General features: G+C 46.6%; 2 protein-coding genes across 8 annotated transcripts in view; one reads left to right on the top strand and one right to left on the bottom strand.

Annotated features, from left to right (window-relative positions):
- The window catches only part of SMC1B (structural maintenance of chromosomes 1B), a 37,070-nt gene extending 31,953 nt beyond the window's left edge, over positions 1-5,117 (top strand). For both annotated transcript variants that reach the window (XM_068164915.1, XM_068164908.1), the window contains 4 exons: positions 710-861; positions 1,115-1,184; positions 2,946-3,056; positions 3,811-5,117. In XM_068164915.1, the coding sequence (XP_068021016.1) occupies positions 710-861; positions 1,115-1,184; positions 2,946-3,056; positions 3,811-3,921 (444 nt within the window). In that variant the 3' untranslated portion in view covers positions 3,922-5,117. The remainder of the gene's footprint in view (positions 1-709; positions 862-1,114; positions 1,185-2,945; positions 3,057-3,810) is intronic.
- Positions 5,118-6,476: 1,359 nt separating this feature from the next.
- FAM118A (family with sequence similarity 118 member A) lies at positions 6,477-22,893 on the bottom strand. 6 transcript variants are annotated; one of them, XR_010990673.1, is made up of 5 exons: positions 22,415-22,893; positions 22,023-22,114; positions 15,016-15,301; positions 8,594-8,626; positions 6,477-6,883 (listed from the first exon to the last, which is right to left on the bottom strand). XR_010990673.1 is itself a non-coding variant. In XM_068164961.1 (4 exons), the coding sequence occupies exons 2-4, from the start codon at positions 15,170-15,172 to the stop codon at positions 6,780-6,782; spliced, it is 294 nt and encodes a 97-aa protein (XP_068021062.1). In that variant the 5' UTR covers positions 15,173-15,301; positions 22,415-22,885; the 3' UTR covers positions 6,477-6,779. The 6 variants fall into 6 exon arrangements, 5 of the variants coding, with proteins under 5 accessions (XP_068021062.1, XP_068021043.1, XP_068021052.1 ...); XM_068164961.1 differs by lacking the exon at positions 22,023-22,114 and having other exon boundaries at positions 22,415-22,885; XM_068164942.1 differs by lacking the exon at positions 22,023-22,114 and having other exon boundaries at positions 22,439-22,885.
- Between the last annotated feature and the right edge of the window lie 643 nt (positions 22,894-23,536).

Raw genomic sequence — 23,536 nt, 5'->3', positions numbered from 1 at the left:
GGCCACACTATTCCTAATGCAGGCCAGGGTGCTATTGGCCCTCCTGGCCACCTGGGCACACTGCTGGCTCATATTCAGGTGGCTGTCGATTGATTTCCTGCAAATGAAGCTAACTTACCAGTTTCAACACTACCTTAGTATTCACACCTTGAGTACTGTGTCCAGTTCTGGGCCCTTCAGTTTAAGAAAGATGTTGAGATGTGTCCAGAGAAGGGCAACAAAGCTGCTGAGGGGTTTGGAGCACAAGCCATATGAAGAGTGGCTGACGGATCTGGGGTTTAGCCTGGAAAAGAGGAGTCTCAGGGGAGACCTTATTGCCATCTACAACTACCTGAAGGGAGGTTGTAGCCAGCTGGGGGTTGGTCTCTTCTCCCAGGCAACCAGCACCAGAACAAGAGTACACAGTCTCAAGCTGTGCCAGGGGAGGTTTAGGCTGGATGTTGAGAAGAAATTCTTCACAGAAAGAGCGATTGGTAATTGGAATGTGCTGCCCAGGGAGGTGGTGGAGTCACCATCACTGGAAGTGTTTTAAAAGAGACTGGATGATGCACTTGGTGCCATAGTTTTGTTGATTAGATGGTGATGGGTTGGACTTGATAATCTCAAAGGTCTTTTCCAACTTGCTTTATTCTGTATTCTATTCTGTACAATAGCCATCTTAACAATTTTATAACTGTCACTATTGATGGTGAAATGTTTGTGTTTCCAGGCATTTCTGAGCCCTGAAAATCCCGAGGAGCCTTATCTGGAAGGCATTGGCTTTAACTGTGTGGCTCCAGGAAAACGATTTATGCCAATGGACAGTTTGTCAGGAGGTGAAAGATCTGTGGCAGCTCTGGCTCTAATGTTTGCTATACAAAGGTAAAAAGAGAGATTTGCTCTGTTACTCAACTGGGGGCTGAGTAAGTGGCAGGCAGACAGACAGTGTTACACGTAGAAATGTTAAAACAGTCTGCTGGTAGAGTATGCAAACATTACTGAAGTCTTTGTTCTTTACTTGTCATTACTTCTTATCAAAATGTTATGATCGATTAGGTAAACTTCTGAAGTAATTATAGAATGTTTTTTTAACATTTTGGTAATTAATGGAAAAATACTGTCTCCTCTTCTGTAGTTTTCGGCCAGCACCTTTTTTTGTTCTGGATGAGATAGATGCTGCCCTGGATAACACAAACATCGATAAAGTAAGTTGCTGCCTTTCTCCTTTTACCAACAATAGAATAAAATAGAATAGAATTAAGCAGGTTGGAAGAGAACTTTGAGATCAAGTCCAGCCTATCATCCAACACCATCTAATCAACTAAACCATGGCACCAAGCACACCATCCAGTCTCCTCCTAAACACCTTCAGTGATGGTGACTCCACCACCTCCCTGGGCAGCACATTCCAATGGCCAATCACTCTTTCTGTGAAGAATTCTTCCTAACATCCAACCTAAACCTCCCCTGGTGCAACTTGAGACTGTGTCCTCTTGTTCTGATGCTGGTTGCCTGGGAGAAGAGACCACCCCCACCTGGCTACAACCTCCCTTCAGGTAGTTGTAGACAGCAATTAGGTTTGCCCTGAGCTTCCTCTTCCCCAGGCTAAGCAACCCCAGCCTCTCCTCATAGGGCTTGTGCTCAAGGCCTCTCCCCAGCCTCCTTGCCCTTCCCTGGACACGTTCAAGTGTCTCAATGTCCTTAAATTGAGGGGCCTTGCTGAAGTCCAGGTAGACCACATCCACAGGCCTCCCCACGTCCACCAGACGGGTCACCTGATCATAGAAGGAGATCAGGTTGGAGAGGCAGAACCTGCCCTTCCTAAATCAGTTACCAAACTGTTGAGGAAAATAGGTCAGGAGTGTGAAAGCAGGCTGCATGACCACCTGTGGTACAGTCTGACCTGACTGGCTGTAACTTTTAAGGCCTCTTTGCTCTCTTACACTCCTTTCTGCTTCTTAGAGCTATCTGTATATTGAAAATTCTAGCACTGGATTATTTATTTTATGTAATTGGCCTACAAAATATTTTTACATTGACACCAGCTAAGGGCTCTTTTTCTCCCCATTTCACTCACATGAATTCTTGCTTGATTAAAATAACTTCCTATCCTCCTCTCAATTTCTTTTTCTTTTTGACAATAACTATTCACTATAACAAGAACTTACAATAGAATGCACACAGTAAAGATTGCCACTTGTAGAAGTCAGGGAAGAGGTGATTTAATACAAGGAGATTGGCTGTAGAAGAATCAAAAGGATGTCACCTGAGTTTTAGTCTATGGGGACATTCCTTTCCACATAAAGGATCAAGCTGTATTTCTGCTTGCTTTAATAGTGATGTTGTTCTTGGTAGATCCTAAACAAAAGCAGTTTTGTAAACACCAGACTTTTTCTTGCTTTCTCAATAGAATTGACTGTCGTGGGTCAAGTTTGCTTGCAGGGTACCTCTGTAGTAGACAGCTGGGAAATCTCATCTACTGGTGCCTGCCAGATAGAATTCCTTCTCAGAGATTACTGACTCCATGTAGCCTTGAGAAGTGTTTTCCTCAATCCGAGTTCCTTAAGCATTCCTTGGAATACAAGTCTATGATATGCAGATACCCATCATCCACTACTGCTAAGCAGATAATAGGCCCCAAGTTTTGTTTTAACCTTGTCCACTGTTTCAGCAATACCAAATTAGACATTGTGGCACAGTAATGAAAATGTCTAAACAAGCTTTAAGTTTTGGCTCTGAACTTCTTCTGTAACTGTAATGATTATTTTACTATGTTTTTGAAAAGCAGATGATCTAAAGATGTCTTAAAACCATTTTATTTCTCATGTTGCCCTATTTATTTCCTAACTGAATTACTGAATTCTGCAGCTAACATATCTGAGTTCTTTCCTAATGACTCCCTAATTTCAGTACAGTATAAGTCAGCCAGAATTAACTTACTGAAATCTTTGGCTTCTTCCCCAAAGGTCTCAAGTTTCATTAGAGAACAGGCCCATGAACAGATTCAGATGATAGTCATTTCACTAAAGGAAGAGTTTTATTCCAAAGCAGATGCATTGATTGGAGTGTGTCCAGAGGTAACAATTATTGCCAAATTTTAAGTAAGACACCCTGCTTTAAGTATTGATTTACACCCTTAAGTGTTACTACAGTGACTCATGTACAGAACAGTGTTGCTGAACTCCTTTCTGTTCAGGAATAAGCACAGGTACTGGGTGACTGAAACAGCAGCTGTTGTATCTCAGTGGTTTAGAATCATAGAATCAATAAGGTTGGAAATAACCTCAAGGATCATCAAGTCCAACCTGTCACCCAAGACCACATGACTACTAAACCATGGCACCAAGTGCCACGTCCAGTCCCTTCTTGAACACCTCCAGGGATGGTGACTCCACCACCTCCCTGGGCAGCACATTCCAATGGCTAACAACTCTCTCTGTGAAGAACTTTATCCTCACCTCGAGCCTAAACAACCCCTGGTGCAGCTTGAGACTGTGTCCTCTTGTTCTGGTGCTGGTTGCCTGGGAGAGGAGACCAACCCCGACCTGGCTACAACCTCCCTTCAGGTAGTTGTAGACAGCAATAAGGTCTCCCCTGAGCCTCCTCTTCTCCAGGCTAAGCAACCCCAGCTCCCTCAGCCTCTCCTCATAGGGCTTGTGCTCGAGGCCTCTCCCCGGCCTCCTTGCCCTTCCCTGGACACAGTCAAGTGTCTCAATGTCCTTAAATTGAGGGGCCCAGAATTGGACACAGTACTCAAGATGTGGACATTTAGGAAATGCTTGTTACAAATACCAGAGATGTTTTAAACTGTGCCATCCTCCTTCTCCTCAGAAAGATGACTTCATGTTCAGCAGAGTGCTGACTATAGATCTTACCAAGTATCCAGATGGTGATGATCAGGAAACAACAGAGAAGCACAAGCGCTTTTCCGCTTCAGAATGAAGTGTGGATGATTCCAGGGCCAGGTGACAACAGCAAGAACTGAGTTTACAGCCAACAGTTACGAGTCTGAGTGTGGCTGTTAGAGGTTGATAATGTTCACCTTTCACATTAAGTGGGTTTATGAAATATTGAAGGCAGGCACTGATAGTTTTGGGTGATTAGTAAGAGAACCAGAGGTGGCTATTGAAGTGTATACATTTAGTAAGCAAAGCTTTCTCAGCTGTTATGGGGTTGGGTGGTTTTGCCTTCTTTTATGGAAAGTGGTGTGTTAAGATCCATCTCCAACTGTTTTGGGGTCTTTAGCTCTTTTGCCATAAGATGACACATTACAGCTTCACATAAGCACAGCATTGTACAGAAGCAGCCTCTTGCTTTTATGAAAGGTGGTGCATTCAGCCCCATCTCCTGTGCACTTAGATGCCTCCCACTGCTGGTCAAGACTGCTAGTATGTGTTTCTTATGTGTTGAACCCATTTACCCTCAGATAGGATTATTTCCTGGTTTTGGAAACAAGGTACCAGAATCTGCCCATTTATGTTATGATGTTTGTGATGCCCATCTAGACTTCAGTCTTCCACTGTAACTTTACAAAATTACTAAGTAACCTGCCAAAAAGCTTATGATGCATCTCTATAGATGTGAACTGGAAAAAATTCACCTTTGAGGTATTCTACCCCACTCACAAGTGGAAAGAACAAAACAGGCGTGAGTCACATGCCAAAGGCAATAGCCTTACCAAGTATGTTGGTTTGCAGTTGGGAGCGCTAGTGTGTAGGTTTCTCACTAGTCAAGTTTGTGTTTTGATAGCCACACCTTCATCTAAGAATAAAGTTTATGAAGTTGGTTACAGAACACTATTTGAGAGGGCTTGAAGCACTTTGTCTAGCTCATGTGCCCACCTCAGTGTGTGCTGAAGAGATTTGCTTTATGGCCGTTTGTAATAATTACATCATCTTCTGGTCGTGTGCTATCTTCCTTTTGTCCACCATACTGTTCATACTCACGTACCTACCTCTGTTGGGCACAAGGGAAGGTGTCTGAGCATGTGGGGTTACTGCATAAGGAATGATAACACAAGCAGTAAATAACATGTTCACCTGGGTGTGTTTCAACAGCCTAAGTCGGTCTGCTCACACTGTAGACAGCTATTTATTCAATAAAATTAGTTACTGCAAGTCACAAGTTAGCAACAGTCCCTTCATTCAAAATCCACTGACAGATGGGGAAATACTTGTGGTACTGTGAAGGATGAACAAAAGAGATGCCTCTAGGGATTGTCAAAAGGTTTTTGACCTACATCAGTCTGTGCCAAATGCAGAAGTTTTGGATTGCGTTGGAGGAAAAAAAAAAGCAAACCCCCAAACTAGACATTCCTACCTTCTTATTGTGTGTGTGTTACAAATGAGAACAAGCTCTTACTCCTTTCTCAGGATGCAAGTAAGTGACCCTTCAGTCAGGGGAGCTGGGTTATGAACTGTGGTTCAGAGTCTACAAGAGGGAAGAATTAGCAATAGTAAGTGGAAATCGGCAAAGGTAAGGGATTTCTTAATGAGGATCTGACCTCAGGAACAAGGTAGGGATTGCATCACTCTAGAGTGGGCCTTAAATAACTGCAGTGATTAGCATCACAACCAGCTCAGCTCATCTGATGAATTCTGTTGCAGCAACAATTTTAAGTGTTCTAAGCTGATAGCTCAGCAATCCAAACTAACACAACTGATCACTTCTCAATTCAGCCCAGAGAAGCAAATCTGAGAGGTTAGTGTTTTACAGGTAATAGTGTACATGCTGCTAAAAGTCTCAACTTTCTAAAAGTGATGTATGTATAAATAATCTCATACGGGGAGAGGATGAGTATGGTCAATATTCAGCCTGGTTTTGCTTTTGCTTTTTATCTTTGAAAAATCCACAGCCACCTCCTTAGTATTACATACTAAAAACCACTTATGGTTTCCAGGCTATCATTTGTGCAAAGTGTGGGGGTGTTTTCCTCTAGGGTAAAAGAGAAGTCAGTGTACATGCATTGTGTAAAATTGTTTCCAGCCAAAATGTCTTTGAGGCAGGAACAGGCTTTCATGCCACACAGACTACCCCTTTCAGTGGTTTCAAGTCTAGAAAGAAGCATGTACCCTACTTACAGGCATTTCCTTTTGCACACACACAGAGAACAAGCAGAAATTGGATTTGCAACATGTCAACTGACAGACCCATCACTCCTGCTCTGCCTAACAGCTCATTGTAGTGTGATGTGATCTTGGAAAACACAACAGATCAAATCCACAAGAAACAAGCAGAAAAACCTCACTGAATCAACCCTCCAGAACTGCCCGATAGGAATGTGCTGGTATCAGAACAAAGAATGGTCCTAAATATGCTGTCTTGCAGACAGGTGAGACGCAGCTGACTAGAAAATTTCAAAGTACTATCAATGGTAACATGGGTAGGTAAAGTAACAGCACCTCAGGAGGAAAAAAAATTAGCTGATGCAGTGAATGAGCCTTGCCAATTCCTGCCCCAGGATTCTTTTCCCCCTCTGGGACAAGTGTGTCCCATAAGTTGTTTTCAGCTCTGGTGCCTTGAAAACCAATCCATGATTGTGGAACCCAAAGCCATGTCGATGGCACCAGCCACTGAGCCATGAATTGACCTGTCAGCCCTTCCTCAGTGTTCCCTCATCCATTGCTGACGTTTACATACATTGCACATGTACAGCTCTAGAAAAGAACAGGCTAAGACAAGCAATTTTTATTCCACTTAAAACCATGGAAATAACTCAGTTCGAAACTTTCCACACAACAGATAAAAAGCATCTACTGTTACAAAGCTTCTGTGTTGGGTTTTGGTGGTTGGGGTGTTTTTCATTCAATAGAGGCTATGCCATTATGTGACTGCTTGATTCTCTTGGGAGAGTCAGTGCCGTTCCCTTCTAGCTTCCTTTTAGCACAGTCCATACATGGAGTTCCTGGGGAGGAAAGGAACAGCCCTTTAATGTTGCCACATCCTTGTGCTTTGCATATCTTTCATTGCAAGCACCAAATATTAAGATAAACACAAGACTGGCCAACTGAGTTTCTTGTCTTTGGACTCTCAATGGTAACACTGACTCCGCTGAAAAGCTACAGCAGTTCAGTGCTCTCAGGTTCTGATACCAATCTATAAATCACGAAATAGCTAATTACACATTTGCCCTTAAAAGAAAATAACTCCTGTGTGGCAATGCCTGTGGAGCTTGCAAAGGACAAGCTTCTTTAGAAGGTCTGGATTCCTTATTCAGAGGGAGAAACTCGGTGGTGTGATCTACTGTTCAAAGTATAAACAGCAGAGCTGGGCAGTGAAAATGAATGGAAGGGAAATGCATCACTTTTGTGTAATACCCCACCAAAAAAATACATCTAATCTATGTTAAGACTTCATTTTACTTCCTATATATTCCACAACACAAGTAAATAGGTACTATCACTTGTAAAGGAGGGTGTTACATAGTTAGCAGAGGAACTTTATAGTTAGTGGAACTAAAATAAATTGTACTTAAGTTCTTGGCTGCTTCTCCACTAAGTGGGGAAGCCTAATGGTATTTTACTGGAAAAGGGATTTATGATTTTTTTCTGAAAGACATTGAAAGATGAAGATTCTGTTGGAATTACAAAAGTAATGTCTGACTTTACAACTGCCTACAAGTATCCTGGACCTTGTGTACTTTTGATTGTGAAAACTGGGGGTAGGGGGGGAGACATTTAATCTCCTGCAAGGCCAAGGGCTGTTATATGCAATAATGAAAATACTCTCATAAATTCTGGTATTATTTGCAGCAGCAGCACAAATACCTTTTTAAGTTGAAGTCTTGCTTATTCCCAGAAGCATTATCATAGATACCTGAACAACACTTAGCCAGAAATTCACCTCCAGTACTACAAAATTCATAGTATCACAGTATTAGTCAGGGTTGGAAGGGACCAAAAGGATCATCTAGTTCCAACCCTCCTGCCATAGACAGGGACACCCCACACTAGATCAGGCTAGCCAGAGCCTCATCCAGCCTGGTCTTAAACATCTCCAGGGACGGGGCCTCCACCACCTCCCTGGACAACACATTCCAGGGCTTCACCACTCTCGTGGTGAAGAACCTCCTCCTCACCTCCAGCCTGAATCTCCCCACCTCCAACTTCATTCCATTCCCCCTAGTCCTATCACTACCTGATATCCTGAGAAGTCCTTCCCCAGCCTTCCTGTAGGCCCCCTTCAGATACTGGAAGGCCACAATTAGGTCACCTCAGAGCCTTCTCTTCTCCAGACTGAACAGCCCCAATTAAGTTTGATATTCATTCTTTTATACTTTAAGGAAGCTATTCAAAATAGTTAAACATATGTTTGGAAATTTAAACCAAAGCCTCATGGATGTGAATATTATCTTAGTATTCTCTGATCAGCATTAGTAATTTATATACTTTTTCCTGGAGCTTTTCTATTTGATGTCATTTTATTGACAGTTGTAAGCCAGCAGTTAACTCCTAATATGCAAAAAAAGAAAATAAAGAGGGTAAAGAGACTCTGTTAAGCAGGTTTGCAGAGCAAAATCACAGTGCTGCACAATAATAATTTCATTACTTTGTAAATAATACTTCCCCCCCCCCCCATCTTGAATACATTCTGTGAAAATGAGACCATTACTTACCCAATAGTGTTGTGCTGTCCACTCGATCAGCATCTAAAGAGACAGCAACAGCACAAATCAATATCCAAGGCAAGGTTGTATTTAGAATCACAGAATAGTTTTGGTTGAAAAGGACCTTAAAAATCATCTAGTTCCAAGCTCTCTGTTTTGTACTTGACCAGGTTGCTCAAAGCTCCCTCCAACCCAGCCTTAGACAGTTTCAGGGAGGGGGTGTCAAGGTCCGGAGACATTAGATGTCTCGGTCCGGAGACACGGTTCTTTTAAATATTCCCGTGTTGTGAAATTAAAGGCACAAACGAGGCCAAAGTATCAACAGCTAGACTATTTATTACATAAATAAGAAAGGGAGAGGGAGAAAATAGAGAAAGTGGACATAAGAAGGGAAAGGGAGAAAAGAGAGAGAGAGAGAGGGACGAGAGATAGAAGAGGAAAGGAATTATATTACCACACCCCTCATCCCCCCCAAGATAAAGTCTGTGGAGGAAAGGTGCTGCAGGAGATGTTGGGTTTGTAGAGACACCGTGGTGAGGCTTTTGCTGGAGAACAGCTGTGGTCCTCTGGGGAGATGTTGGGTTGATACAGGAACGGTGCTGAGGATTTGGCTGGAGCTGTGGTCCTCCGGGCAGCTTCTTTTCTCCGGAGCAGCATTGTCCCGGCTTCTCAGCGGCCTGGCCCGTCTCCTGTGTTTTCCTTCATCTCCACTTTTCTCCCCGTTTTTCTCCTCTGTTTCTCTCCTCTGTTTCTCTCTACAAACCAGTAGTTGCTCAAGTCTTTTATACAGTTTTTTAGTCCTTAGGTATGTAGTCAAATATTGTCCCTCAGGAATTCCAGTGGCAGGAAATCTGTGTGTTTGGGCAAGACCCTGGCTGGAGGAGGGGGGAATCTCCGTCTACCCTGTCTCCATCCAGACAAAGCTCAGGAAACAGGTGGTGATTATCTTGCCCTAAAGGTGTGATGGCTGGGTCCTTGGGTCCATTGTTGTAGTCCCGTGTTATCACGATGCAATCACAAGCTGATTTGCATCCAGGATTGGTGGACAGGATTCTTTCCACCTTCTTTCCAGTGGCTCTGCTATCACTTTATCTTTGTTGACTCACATAGAGAGAGACAAACTTATTAGACTCTCACAGGGGGTATCCACAGCTTCTGTGGGCAAACCTTTTGCTTCACCACCCTCAAAGAATTTTTTCCTTGCAAATAATCCACATCGACTCTCTCAGTTTTTAACTATTAACCACTTATCCTATCACTACTCTAATAAAGAGTCCATTCCCATCTTTTCTGTAGCTCCCTTTCAAGTATTGGAAAGCTACTGCATGCTTTCCCATGAGCCTTCTCTTCTAGAAGCTGAACAGCCCAAACTCTCCCAGGCTGTCTTCATAAAAGAGGTGCTCTAGCCCCCTCAATTATCTCCATTTTTTTCTTGGGCTGCAGACTCCATAGCTGAGCACAGTACTCCAGGAGGGATCTTCTCAGAGCAGAGGGGAAGAATCACCTCCCTCAACCCACTGGCCACTCTTCTTTTGAGGTAGTCCAAGATGTGATGTGCTTTCTGGGCTGCAAGAGTACATCGCTGGCACATACTCAGTTTTTCATCCACCAACGTCCCCAAGTCCTTCTCTGCAGGGGTACTCTCAACCCACTCATTACCCAGCCTGTATTTGTGCTTGGTATTCCCTGTGGCAGACTACATCTTGTCTCTCTTGATGTGACTCAACAAAGATAAAATCACCTTTGGTGCTTACCCAGACAATAGCTGATGTGTATTGGGCAGATACATATTGGATAATGATGCTCTGGAATGCACACAGATAAGATCTTCTCTACTCAACAGCTACCCCAAAAAGAGAGAATGATGCAAAGGGTAAAGACTGCTCACCAGACTGCAGCTACCCTGGAAATAATGGGCAGAAGCCACTGCTATCAATACTCTCTGGAATATGCATATTCACCACCTGGACACATCCCAAAAAAATCTGTATAAAAGATCTGAGCAACTACTGGCTCGGGAGAAGGAAAAGACCTGGGCAATGCTGCTCTGAAGAAAAACTAAGAATACTAGGAGAGAAAAGGACAGACACAGGAGAAAAGACATCACCATGTAGCCTGGAGGCAACAGACAAGGAGGAACCCTCTCTTCATGTCCTAAGTTCTGCCTGCTGCAACTCGTGGAGCTGAAGAGGCTGCTCAGAGAAGGGCTTGGACTTGGAGTTTGGGATCTCTCCCTCCCCTCCTCCGCTGGAGGACAGCACAGCCAACAAGGATGACCTCTCCTCCATGCCAAAGCTGCCACAGCCTTCCTCTGCAGACCCAACATCTCCATGCCAAAGCGGCTGCACCCTTCCTCCACAGACCCAAACTGTCTTGGGGGATGAGGTAATAGAATTCCTTTCCTCTTCTGTCTCCCTCTTCTCTCTCTCCTTCTGATCCATCCACTTTATTCTGTCAATAAACAGCCTTGAGGGCTGTTGATATTTTGGCCTCGCTTGTGCTCTAATTTCATAATGTGGGAATGTTCAAAAGAACTGAGTCTCTTTCCCTCTCTGGACTGAGACATTCCCCCAACCCAGATGCAGGACCTTGCACTTGGCCTTGTTGGACTTCTAAAGTTTTGCTCAGGCCCATCCTCTCCAGCCTGTCACAGTCCCCCCGCATGGCATCCCTGCCCTCCAGCCTGTCAACCACAGCACACATTTTGGTGTCATCAAACTTGCTGAGGGTGCTTTGATCCCACGGTTCATGTCACCAACAAAGAAGTTAAACAGCACCAGTCCCAGTACCAACTTACGAGTAACACCACTCATCACTGGTCTCTACTTATACATCCAGCTGTTGACAGCAATCCATTGAGTGCCACCTTCCAGCTAACTCCTTATCCACTGAGTGGTCAATCCATTAGATCCACGTCTGTCCAATTTACAGACAAGGACGTCATGCAGACAATGTTGAGTTCTTTGAACAAGTCCAGGTAAATAACATCAGTTGCTCTTCCCTTATCTACCAGCACTGTAATCTCGTTGGAGAAGGGCACCAAATTTGTCAGGCATGATTTGCCACCAATGAAACCACATTGCTTGTCACCAATCACCTCCTTATTTCCCATGTGACCTAGCAGAGTTTCCAGAAGGATCTGTGCCATGATCTTGCCAGCCAAAGAGGTGAGACTGACCAGCCTGTAGTCCCTCAGGTCTTCCTTTTTTCCCTGTTTAAAAATGGGGGTTGTGTTTTCCCTTTTCCAGTCAGCAGGGACTGCCCTAGTCTGTCACAAGTTTTCAAGCATGATGGAGAGGGGCTTAGCAACTCCATCCACTGGTGGAGAATTCTGCCAAGGCATGACTGCTGTAGCCCAGGGTACTGCCAATCCTGACTTCTCCAATAACAAGCAACAGGTCCAGCAGAGCCTCTCCATCACCTGTACTAGGAATAATGGCCTCAGTGCACTTCAGTAGTTTCCTGGACTGCTTGTAATAAGCTGTCCTGCTTTTACAGCAGAGGTCCAGTCCCTTACCAGGATCAGGGTTCATTATCAGGACCATTTTTTTCACATAACCCTTTCTGTTATTTTTTTAAAAGAGAATTCATACATTAAGATGAAAAAGACTAAGCCTGAAAGTCTGGTAATTTAAAGAGTAGTTATGCACATTTGAGAACAGTTTTGTTTGGGATCTTGACTTGTATATGAGATCAGGGAGATTCTGAAGGCATTGAAGTCCCTCTTCTTGCCAGTGTTCACTGAATGAAAATAGGAACACTATAGTCTGATTTTGCAGTCATTTAGAGCTGTTGATGCCTGTTTTGGTATCAGTGGCTGCTTTGGATTACATTGGATACTGCAGACTCAACAGGCTCTAGGCTCTGCTCAGACTATTGTAAGTGAACATCCATGAACATCCGTGTGTCAAAGAACAGACTAACAGGCAGGCTAAGGCTAGTTCAGTGTCTGAAACTGTACCCCAGCTTAGGGGTCTCCACTGCAGACAAACTTCCCAAAACCTAGGTGCTGTGCTAAGTATTTATTTTTTTTGGTCTTCATGGAAAGAAAAAAACAACACATCTACTTCAGTCTAAATGGAATATTCATCCAGTTACAAAACCCATTACACAATTTGGGTTTACATCTGCAATTTTGTTTCAAGGAGGGCAGGGGGAAGGTTCCTGCTGGGAATAATTTTAAGACAAACCAGCTTCAATGACATGACAACCTGGATCACAGCCCTATTGGGAGAGGCTGAGAGAGCTGGGTTTGCTTAGCCTGGAGAAGAGGAGGCTCAGAGGAGACCTTATTGCTGTCTACAACTACCTGAAGGGAGGTTGTAGCCAGGTGGAGGCTGGTCTCCTCTCCCAGGCAACCAGCACCAGAACAAGAGGACACCCTGCACCAGGGGAGGTTTAGGTTGGATGTTAGGAAGAAGTTCTTAATAGAAAGAGAGATTGGCCATTGGAATGTGCTGCCCAGGGAGGTGGTGGAGTCACCATCACTGGAGGTGTTTAGGAAGAGACTGGATGGGGTGCTTGGTGCCATGGTTTAGTTGATTAGTGTTGGATGACAGGCTGGACTCAATGATCTCAAAAGGTCCCTTCCAACCTGGTTAATTCTATTCTATAAAAGAGCTGTGAAACAGGATTCTTCCCAATGTTACTTACTCTAGTTTTTTTCCTCAGTTCTCTCAATAAGCCATATTCTTATTTGGAAAACATTAAATAAATTTATTTATATATATATATGTATACAAACTCTGTAACGGGGTATTTACAATCACCCTTCACAGGTATCAATATTCAGTTAGTGGAACTATTCCTACAGAATGCTATGTATGGGCATTTAAATCAAAATGATTCACAGAACTTATAATCGAAACTGAGTCAGAGAGTGGCGGGGGAGGGGTTGGTCAGTGACCGGCAACCCTCCACCCGGAGCAATTTAAATGCTACCCTAGCTGAAGCTCTGTAAAGAAGGGCTTGGCTTACTCAGAAGCTGAGAACTTCGTGAAGTCTTTCCTTAATAATGTTTATAGTCCAGAGAACGTGGCACGGATGTGCCGTAATAAGAAGACAGGAAATGGCGCCGGCCGCGTGGCCGCACTGCGTGGCTCTGCTGTTCTCTCCCAGGATACAAAAGGTTCCTCGCTCAGAGAGGGGGCAGTGGCAGGTCAGCAATGCTGGCTCGCACGGTCTACCAGGTTTTCTCCTACGATGGATCACGCAGCGGTTGATCCCACGGAGTGCTGTCCACAGCACCGCACACAGCTGGGTGATGGTGGCAAAGGACCACGAGACCTCTTGAAGCACTGGCACGCGCACACACAGGCTCCAACACCGAGGTGGGGGAGGCTCATTTACCAAACGACCCCTATTTACCATTTGCCCCAGTGAATACTGGTCCAATAAGCATCTGTTGCTAACACAAACATTAACCAATGAACTGACACCTACCAAATATGGCCTAAGTATATGCTATACCCAGGGAAACAAACATATAGCCTGCCTCTTGTGTACTACAGGGGTGAGACCACGCCCAGGTAGGCTGTCAGTGGCGCCAGGATCCCCCCCTGCCACCTCCAGAAAGGAGGGGGAACAAAGGAGGGTTAACACACAGAGAAATATATCCTACAAATGTTTGGGGCACAATCCTGACCATAAGCATTGTTCACTACAGCAGGTGAACAGACCTACTCAGCAAAATTTAGCTCCCTGTCAAAGCAGGACTTACCTCCAGCAAAGGCACTGAGTTATTTCAAGAGGAGATTGGACGTGGCACTTGGTGCCATGGTCTAGTCATGGGGTCTGTGTTGATAGGTTGGACTCGATGATCCTCGAGGTCCTTTCCAACCTAAGTGATACTGTGCGATACTGTGATTTCCCATGTTGGCATTAAACCCCCTGTACAGAATGCCATTCATGGTCACAATGCAGTATTGTTCCCCAGCCTCTCCTATTTTATTGTCACAAACCACACTTGGGTGTTCTCCCCATCACCTATCTGCATCAATCCAAACACTATTGGGTGTACCAATTTGATTTCCTATTCTACGCTTAACCAGATACCGTGGCCCGACCAGCTTATCTCACCAGTTAATTCCTTCAGTTTTCTTAGTCTCTTTTACTGACATGTTGTATTTCATATCACATAATACTCTATATACTGCAATAGTTCACATCAATAAAATGGCATAGAGTACAGATTTGAAACCCAGTGCTAACAACAAGCTTAGGAAACAGAAAGAATCCACAGCCCTTGCCAGAAAGAAATTTGGTTACAAGTCAGTCAGGTGCTCCACCTCTGTACACCATTCAGAAGCAGAGATGCTGCACCGGCTGACCACTAGCTACACAGGAGGTCAAGACCTCAGACTAATTGCTGACTGCTCAGACATGGAATCCTGCTCTCCAGCTATTCAAAATGCTCATAAAGAAGATGTTACCTGGACTTTTCTGCTGGCAGATCTGAGCAGACAGATCTCGTACATAATCCGGGAATTGTTTAAAGCAGTCCCCGTAGGACACCACTTTTATTCCGTGCAGCAGCATATCTGCCTGGAGCTTAAAAAAGTGGTCTTCATTTTCTTTAAGCACCAACATGTAATGTTCTAAATCCACTTTATTCTTTACAGTATAAAGAAAGAGAGCTTGGAATATCTGATCACGCAGAGTCTCTCCGCAGCCCAAAACCAAAAACGACTTCCTTCAATACAAGTTTTGAAGAGCTTCCTGTCAAGAAACACAAACACACAAGAGCTAAATTTACATTGGTAGTCAAAAGCCTGAGCCAAGAGCTGTTTAAGTATGTCAGAAAAGGAAAAGCAGAGCAGACATCCCTATTGAACTGCGCTAAGCATGTTTTAGGATCAGTGCAAACTGACATTTCATAAGCACTGTTTCTACCCAAAAAAAAGTATATTTCAAAACCCCAAGTTGCCATACAAAATTGAATACATGTGTGTTTCCGAGAAGGAAACTATCTGTAAATAAGGAAAATTAATGCTCTTATATGTTTGACTTCTTAAAATACCTACACTATGACATTAAGACCAAGATCACAGAATCACAGAACATTAGGAGTTGGAAGGGACCTCAAAAGACCATCCAGTCCAACCCTCGCCTTGCCAAAGCAGGATTACCTATACCCATACACAAGAACACATCCAGGTGGGTTTTGAATACCTCCAGAGAAAGAGACTCCACAACCCCTGGGCAGCCTGTTCCAGTGTTCTGTCACTCTCACTGTGAAAAGTTTTTCCTCCAGTTTCCATGGAACTTCTTATGCCTTAACTTCCACCCACTACCCCATATCCTGTCATTGGGCCTCACTGAGAAGAGCCTGGCTCCACCTTCTTGGCACTCACCCTTTACGAGCTAAAAGAGACCCAGCTCCCTCAGTCTCTCCTCCTAAGGAAGATGTTCTACTCCCTTAATCATTTTTGTGGCTCTGTGCTGGACTCCTTCAAGAAGTTCCCTGTCCTTGACCCAAAGCTGGTAATAGCTGAAGCCCCTACAAAATTAATCCAAGCAATCAGGTACCAATGAATCCTTGTTGTGGTGTCCAGCATTTTGGGGCTAGTGTTCTGTTATGAGATAAATGCAAAGAACTGTAGAACTATGACATACAGCTGAGGGTTGAGATTGCCATTTACAGAGAACCTGCACACAGGAGCATACATTGCCCCAGCAAGATCACTGGCTTTCTGAACAGTACTGCCGTTCTTCAGGGCCGTTATTTACTCTGCATGCTAGGGCGCAGGCGCTGTATCCATAGCCACGACCGGGACGCTGCCCCTCTGGAGCGACCAGAGCCGGGCTAGGGCGCAGGCGCTGGATCCATAGCCACGACCGGGACGCTGCCCCTCTGGAGCGAGCAGAGCCGGGCTAGGGCGCAGGCGCTGGATCCATAGCCACGACCGGGACGCTGCCCCTCTGGGGCGAGCAGAGCCGGGCTAGGGCGCAGGCGCTGGATCCATAGCCACGACCGGGACGCTGCCCCTCTGGCGCGAGCAGAGCCGGGCTAGGGCGCAGGCGCTGGATCCATAGCCACGACCGGGACGCTGCCCCTCTGGAGCGAGCAGAGCCGGGCTAGGGCGCAGGCGCTGGATCCATAGCGACTCTCGAGTCAAGCTCTCCGCCCTCCCCTCTTCCCCTAAGAATTTTCGAGCATTTCGAGCATTCAGCGCAGTTAGGCTGCAGAAATGAGCTCCCACGGGGCGGCACACGCCGCGGCACGGCTGCACTGCCGGCCATTATACACAGGATGGCAGCACTGAGCTCCCACCGGGCGGCACACGCCGCGGCACGGCTGCACTGCCGGCCATTACACACAGGGTGGCAGCACTGAGCTCCCACCGGGCGGCACACGCCGCGGCACGGCTGCACTGCCGGCCATTACACACAGGGTGGCGGCACTGAGCTCCCACGGGGCGGCACACGCCGCGGCACGGCTGCACTGCCGGCCATTACACACAGGGTGGCGGCACTGAGCTCCCACGGGGCGGCACACGCCGCGGCACGGCTGCACTGCCGGCCATTACACACAGGGTGGCAGCACTGAGCACCTCCCCGGGCGTGGGCAGCAGCCGGCCCCCCATGTGGGTTTTTTTTTTCCAATTCTAAAAGCCTTTTAGAAACAGAGAGCGCAGACAGGGGTCGTTTCCAAAGCTTTCTTATGCACCTGTCACTCCAATCCCTCCCTCTCCACCTGCAAACCAGAGGTTTGCCTCCGTCTCGCCTCACCCCACTACTTACACTTTTAAAGATTTTGTGGTCCCCTCGGACAATTTTCAGCACTTTTTTTTTTGGGGGGGGCAGCCCTCGCTCACCTGCTCCTCTGCTGCAGCAGCCCCCTGCCCCACGTGGCAGAACCAGCCCACCCACAATCCCCCCACTCCCTTTGATTCACCCCCAAAAAGGCACAAAATAAAGCAAACTGCCCAGCCAGCACCTCCTGCCTTTCACAGCAATGACTGAACTTTGTAGCTTTGGCCAAGACTATCAGCCCAAAGGAAGGCCTGGCCCCTGAGGAACTAAATGCAAGTGAACTATCTGACACCACCACAATCCTGTGAATGTTGCAAAGGAGTAGTGCATGCAGTATAATAATTCGAAAGTTAAGGGCTGCTCAAGCTTTACACGAAGTATCCTATTCAGTTTTGGATTCCACTTAACACAAAGTAAAAGTATAAAAGGTCAGAGGGAAAGCCAACTCTACCTCTGAACTACATCAAGAAATACTGGAATCAAGGGACCCTTTCTTCTGCTATTAATAGATGGAGATAACATGAAAACTGATGGGCTAAACCAACAGGGCAAGATTAGAATAACTAGTAGAGAGAACGGAAGATACAAAGCTTCAATTACATCTATTTAGCAACGACTCCTATCAGATAACTTCCATGCCATAACTTTACTGAATTCAAACAAGCCAGCTGGTGAAGCGTCTCGCTTACAGGCGGCCGACGAGGAGACGTGCAGAAGGCAGAGGAGAGGGAACAAGTCCTGAGCTTTGCTGCAGGCTGTCCTGCGGCTTCCCCTACCGACTCTTTCCCGTACACCACCACAGAATGAGTTGCGTGAATTTTGTCTCAAACCGGCTCATAAGACAACCTCCACTTTTTCCCTGGGTGCCTACGTGGAGGGTTTTGCTTCATCTTTCTGTCACGCTCGGTACGGCATTCGGGTACAGAGCAAGGCTCCGGACAGCCAAATCAAACTCCTGTGCTGTAGAAAAGGAAGCGGAAACACAGGCTGAGCCCCTGAGCTCTAAACATTCACTGAGCCCCCGGAAATGCCTGTATGTGCTGGCTGCTGCCACCTCCTCGTTGCCCCGGTCCTGCTCATTGGAGGCGGCCTGGCAAAAGCACCTGCCCCCACTTTCCTCGGCGTTCTTTGAATACCCAGGTTGGAAACCTAAGAGGTAGCGTCCTAATTGGAAAGCATGTTCCAGCGGGCGTGGCTGGAGGCTGGGCGCTGATGTCTTACTGCCCTGCGAACTTAGCATGATGAACCAAAGCTCTTCAGCTTTTTCTATGGGTGGAAACACAACAGGACAAACTTTGTTTCTCAGGTAACAAGGCACAAAACTCATTAAGGGGTTTCTAGGCCAGAATCAACACCTACCCCTAACCTGAAACCCTTCTGGTTGCTTCTGCCTGTCAGCACAGTAGCTCTGCGTCTCTCTGGGAGAGATTCCAACGGCTCAGGAGCAGATGATGTTTCCCACTGGAATGATCCCACTCTTAGTCACACAGCAAAGATCCCCTCTATGCTGGAAATACATATTCTAATAGGGTAACCTATGGTGAAGAGAAAACACTGCCATTTGGCAAATAACCCAAAGCACTTTTAGACCTGTTGCAAGAATATCTGTAAACACTGGATTCAAGTTGTGGTAGCAAATCCTATGATGGACTCGCATGGACTCGGTCTGGGAAAGGTGAGGAGTCTGAAGTGAACTTCTGAGCCTATGCCCTGTATTGAATTAAATTCATTAACACATTTACAGTAAACTATGGGGAAGTGTGACTTTGGCTTTGGAGAGACTCTCTCTAGAGATCATAGATGTTGAAGAAGGAAATGCTGAAGAAGGCTGATGAAAGTAGTCCTATTTAGTCAGCAGTCAGGAAAACTTCAACACCAGCAGTTGGGTCCCAGGCAAATGCAGGGGTTGTTTCTCACAAGTTTAGAACTAAGAGGCATATAAGAAAAGCTGACAGATGTAAACATACTGTGTGAGATACTGAATGTAAGAGGACAATAACAAGGCAGAGGACAGGTTGTCCTGAGGAGTAGGGGTTACTATACCTTGAGTGATAGAGAGACACATGTGCTCTGGAGAGCCGCGAGCTTCCAGGTTCACCGAACGATTTGCTCTTGATGCGCCAAGTGTGTTTTTCAAGTGGAACAAACTGCAGCCCCTTCCAACGGCCAATCACTCCGTGAAGAATTTCCTCCTAACATCCAGCCTAAACCTCCCCTGCTGCGTCTTGTCCGGCCAAACTCTTTGCAGGGCAGGAGAACCACAGGTGCCAAGAGCCACAGAGCAGCCGAGGCAGAAGTTCATTTCCTCCATGCAAGCTTTAAGTGAGAAGGTGTTTAGAGTCCCCAAGGCTGGCACCTTGCAGCGCCTTACCACAGTGACATTCCTGCCCCCAGCTGCCAAAGGAAATTCAAAGGAAACCTAACCTTGCAGCTGCCCTTAAGAGCTCCTCCTTGGAAAACTCTTGCTGCCAGGCCCCACAAACCCCACACCCTCTGTCAGCAAACCGGATGTAAGAGCTGAAGAGTGTCAACAGAAACTGTAGGTGGACAGCTCAGGAAGATCCTGCCAGTCTGAGCGCACCAGACCTGGGATGCACAAAGAAACTCCGTTAACAACTGTCTGTGTGTCTGCTCATAGCTTGAGGAGTAACAGAGCAGGAACAATTCCCAAAAGGTTTTCACTGCATTCCTAGGGCACTTGAAGGATTGCCCTGGCTGTAGTTAATACCTAGAAATTCCCCTCAAAATCTTTGCAGCACAGCAAGGAAAATGAAACAACCAACAAACCACCGACTGCTTTATATTATCAAGTAGGAACTTGAAATCCTACAGGAATTGTGGGGGTTTTATGACAAACTGGTGGTTTATGTTAAAATTATAAGACTTAGATTGGTAAGAAGTAATTGTGGGACACCTTCTAGAACTCCTTTTAGCTGCCATAAGGATTGCCTCTTGCAGCAGTTCATCTTACATAGTTCTGATGAGACCCTAAGAACTGACTGAAATGGATACTGTCGGAGAGTGGTTTCAAACTCCTGAGGGCACTACATTTACATTCCTCTGCCCTAGAGGCATGAAAGGAAAAAAGCCATAAAATTACACACACACACAGAGACACCTGTTTAGGTAAACGAGGGGGCCTCTAGAAAAATGAGAAGTGCTAAAAAAGAACAAAGACATGAAAAGGAGAATTTTGAGAGATGAAATTTTTAAAGGTGTAATGGAGACTTTGTAAAGCTCGTGACAAGAAATAAAATCATCTTACTGACAGAAAGCCGAATAAGGAAACTCCCCAAACCGAAATCTTCTTCACACAGTCAACGCTGTAGCCGTGCAAGGAAGATGTGAATATCATGAGCTCTGAAACTTCCGTCCTGGATCAAGCCAAGACTGAAAACGGTTCAGAGGACAAACTCATGAAAGGCATGAAACCAGTAGCGAGCCAGAGAAGAGCAACAAAGTTGGTGAGGGGTTTGGAACACAAGCCCTATGAGGAGAGACTGAGGGAGCTGGGGTTGCTCAGCCTGGAGAAGAGGAGACTCGGGGGTGACCTTATCACTCTCTACAACTACATGAAGGGAGGTTGTAGACAGGCGGATGATGGTCTCTTCTCCCAGGCACCCAGAACAAGAGGACACAGTCTCAGGCTGCGCCAGGGGAGGTTCAGGTTGGATGTTAGGAAGAAGTTCTATACAGAAAGAGTGATTGCCCATTGGAATGGGCTGCCCAGGGAGGTGGTGGAGTCGCCGTCATTGGAGGTGTTCAGGGGGAGACTTGATGGGGTGCTTGGTGCCATGGGTTAGCTGTTTGGGTGGGTTGGATTGGTTGATGGGTTGGACACGATGATCTTGAAGGACTCTTCCAACCTGGTTTGGTTTATTCTATTCTAGTAAAGGTTTATTCTATTCTAATAAAGAGCCCTTTGCCCCTGCCCATTGGAATCAGAATGTCTGCCAGAGTCTGCAGAGCTGACAGATGAGCTCAAAATCTTTGCAGCGCAACAAGAAAAAAACACCAAACCAACCAAACCACAAAGTGCTTTATATTATTAAGTAGGAACTTGAAATCCCACAGGAATTGGCTATTTTATGACAAATTATTCCTTTTCTTTTTTCCTTCTTTTGGTGTCATACCACCTAGCACACATTCACCACCTAACTGAACGTCACAGTCGTGATTCAAAGCCAAGCAAGACAAAGAGTATCGAGGGAAAGAAAAGAGAGAGAAAGCTAAAGAATTCTCCTCCTCTTCACTTTTCCCCTTGAGAGATCCAACACTACAGGAAGGCAGGCCTGAATTTCATGAGCTCTGGGATTCGGATGAGGTCAGGAAATCATTTGGTTTGCACTTCACGGCTTCTGTGTTCAGCTGTAGAATGACCTCCTTGCAACATGAAATACAGGCTTCCGAAACTGGAGCGTCTGTCCCACTGAGACTTCCCCCACCTTGTGTCCAAACCCTAATGACATGTCAATTCAATTGCTCACAGCTTTTACCACAGGTCACTCTTAGGCCCTGAGTTTCTGAGCCTAGATGAGACATCCTGCCGTCTGGCTCTGAGCTCAGGAAAACATGCCAAGCTGCTGGCTACCCGCAGACATCACATCGATAATAGCAATAATAAGAGCAATAATAACAGAAGTCCTAAGGAAGATAAGGAATGGAAATGAACGCTGTTGCTCACTGTCAGCTGACTGAGGTTAATCCAGTCCTGGAGAGTAGTCCACCGGCCAACCTGCCCTCCAGTCTTCTGGCTCAGCATGTGGCATAGCCTTGCTAAGTTCGAAAATCCTGGCTGACTATGCAATGCGCTCAGCGGGAATTAAAACGTCCCTGCATTACCAACACTGTTTGCAGCACAAATCCAAACCCAAACCCACCCCGAGACACCCCCAGCTCCCACGGGAGCCTGCAGAGACCTCCCAAAGGGTCCTTCGCAGGTGCCCAGGTGCCTCTCCACGACCCTTGACCCTTTCAGATGGCCCCACGAGAACTCTAGATATCCCCAGACCCTTTTAGGTGCCCCCAGACCTGCTCCCTCACCCCCAAAAGCCCTGCGGATGCCCCCCAGATCACCTTCAGACGCCGGAAGGAACACACCTGGGAGTCCCGGGCCGGCAGCGACACCGGAAACCGCACTGCAAGCTCCCCGAATGCGCCAGGACCCCTTCCCCCGCCAAAGGATGGCGGTTCGCAGGCACCCTGGGGCACAGAACAGCGTCAGGCACCGAACCAGGGCTCTCTGTGACCGGTCCTGTTCCAAAGCTGCACAGCGCGGCGCTCGCATGCACGCCAGCACAGCGGGGCGCAGCCCGCGAGGAGGGACCGGACCCGCTGCGGCGCAGGCGCTGGATCCATAGCCACGACCGGGACGCTGCCCCTCTGGGGCGAGCAGAGCCGAGCTAGGGCGCAGGCACTGTATCCATAGCCACGACCGGGACGCTGCCCCTCTGGTGCGAGCAGAGCCGGGCTAGGGCGCAGGCGCTGTATCCATAGCCACGACCGGGACGCTGCCCCTCTGGCGCGAGCAGAGCCGAGCTAGGGCGCAGGCTCTGTACCCATTGCACCAGTGTCATTACACAGGCGGGGCGGCACTGAGCACTTCCCTGGGCGTGGGCAGCAGCTCGGCTCGGCCCTGCTCAGAATGTTTTCTATTTACATTACAAGCCACAACGCGCACACGCCACTGTTTTGAATTTGCATGACACAGACTCTGCTTATAGCTCAAGCCCCTCTGTGGCTTCTGTTTTTCAATTCTCTAAGCCTTTAAAAAGCGCAGACAGGGGTCGTTTCCAAAGCTTTCTTACGCACCTGTCTCTCCAATTCCTCCCTCTCCACCTGCAAACCAGAGGTTTGGCTCCGCCTCACCTCACCCCAGTACTTACAGTTTTAAAGATATTGTGGTCCCCTCCGAGAGTTTTCAGCACTTTCGGGGGGTGCCCCCAGCCCTCACTCACCTGCTCCTCTGCTGCAGCAGCCCCCTGCCCAACGTGGCAGAACCAGCCCACCCACAATCCCCCCACTCCCTTTGATTCACCCCAAAAATGTCAGAAAATAAAGCAAACTGCCCAGCCAGCACCTTGGTGAGGTCAGAACCGCCTTGGTACCCCCAGTCCCGTTTACATGTCCCCAGACCCCTTTTGTCACAATCTGAAGCCCTGGAGGTGCACCCAGCTTACCTTTAGATGCAGAGGGAGC

The sequence above is a fragment of the Melanerpes formicivorus genome, unplaced genomic scaffold (assembly GCF_026170545.1).
Source record: "Melanerpes formicivorus ecotype bairdi unplaced genomic scaffold, bMelFor1.0.p_v2 SCAF_3, whole genome shotgun sequence".
NCBI classification, from domain to species: Eukaryota; Metazoa; Chordata; class Aves; order Piciformes; family Picidae; genus Melanerpes; species Melanerpes formicivorus.
This window is presented reverse-complemented; position numbering and strand designations above follow the sequence as displayed.

Bases quoted from the DNA above. Each gene is read 5' to 3' on its own strand.
- FAM118A (XM_068164932.1), bottom strand. From the start codon at position 22,625: ATGCGAGCGCCGCGCTGTGCAGCTTTGGAACAGGACCGGTCACAGAGA. The intron at 8,627-22,438 runs GTGTGTTCCTTC...CTGTCTCTTTAG, and splicing joins TGCCGGCCCGGGACTCCCAG to ATGCTGATCGAGTGGACAGC. The intron at 6,884-8,593 runs GTAAGTAATGGT...TTTCCTCCCCAG, and splicing joins GGACAGCACAACACTATTGG to GAACTCCATGTATGGACTGT.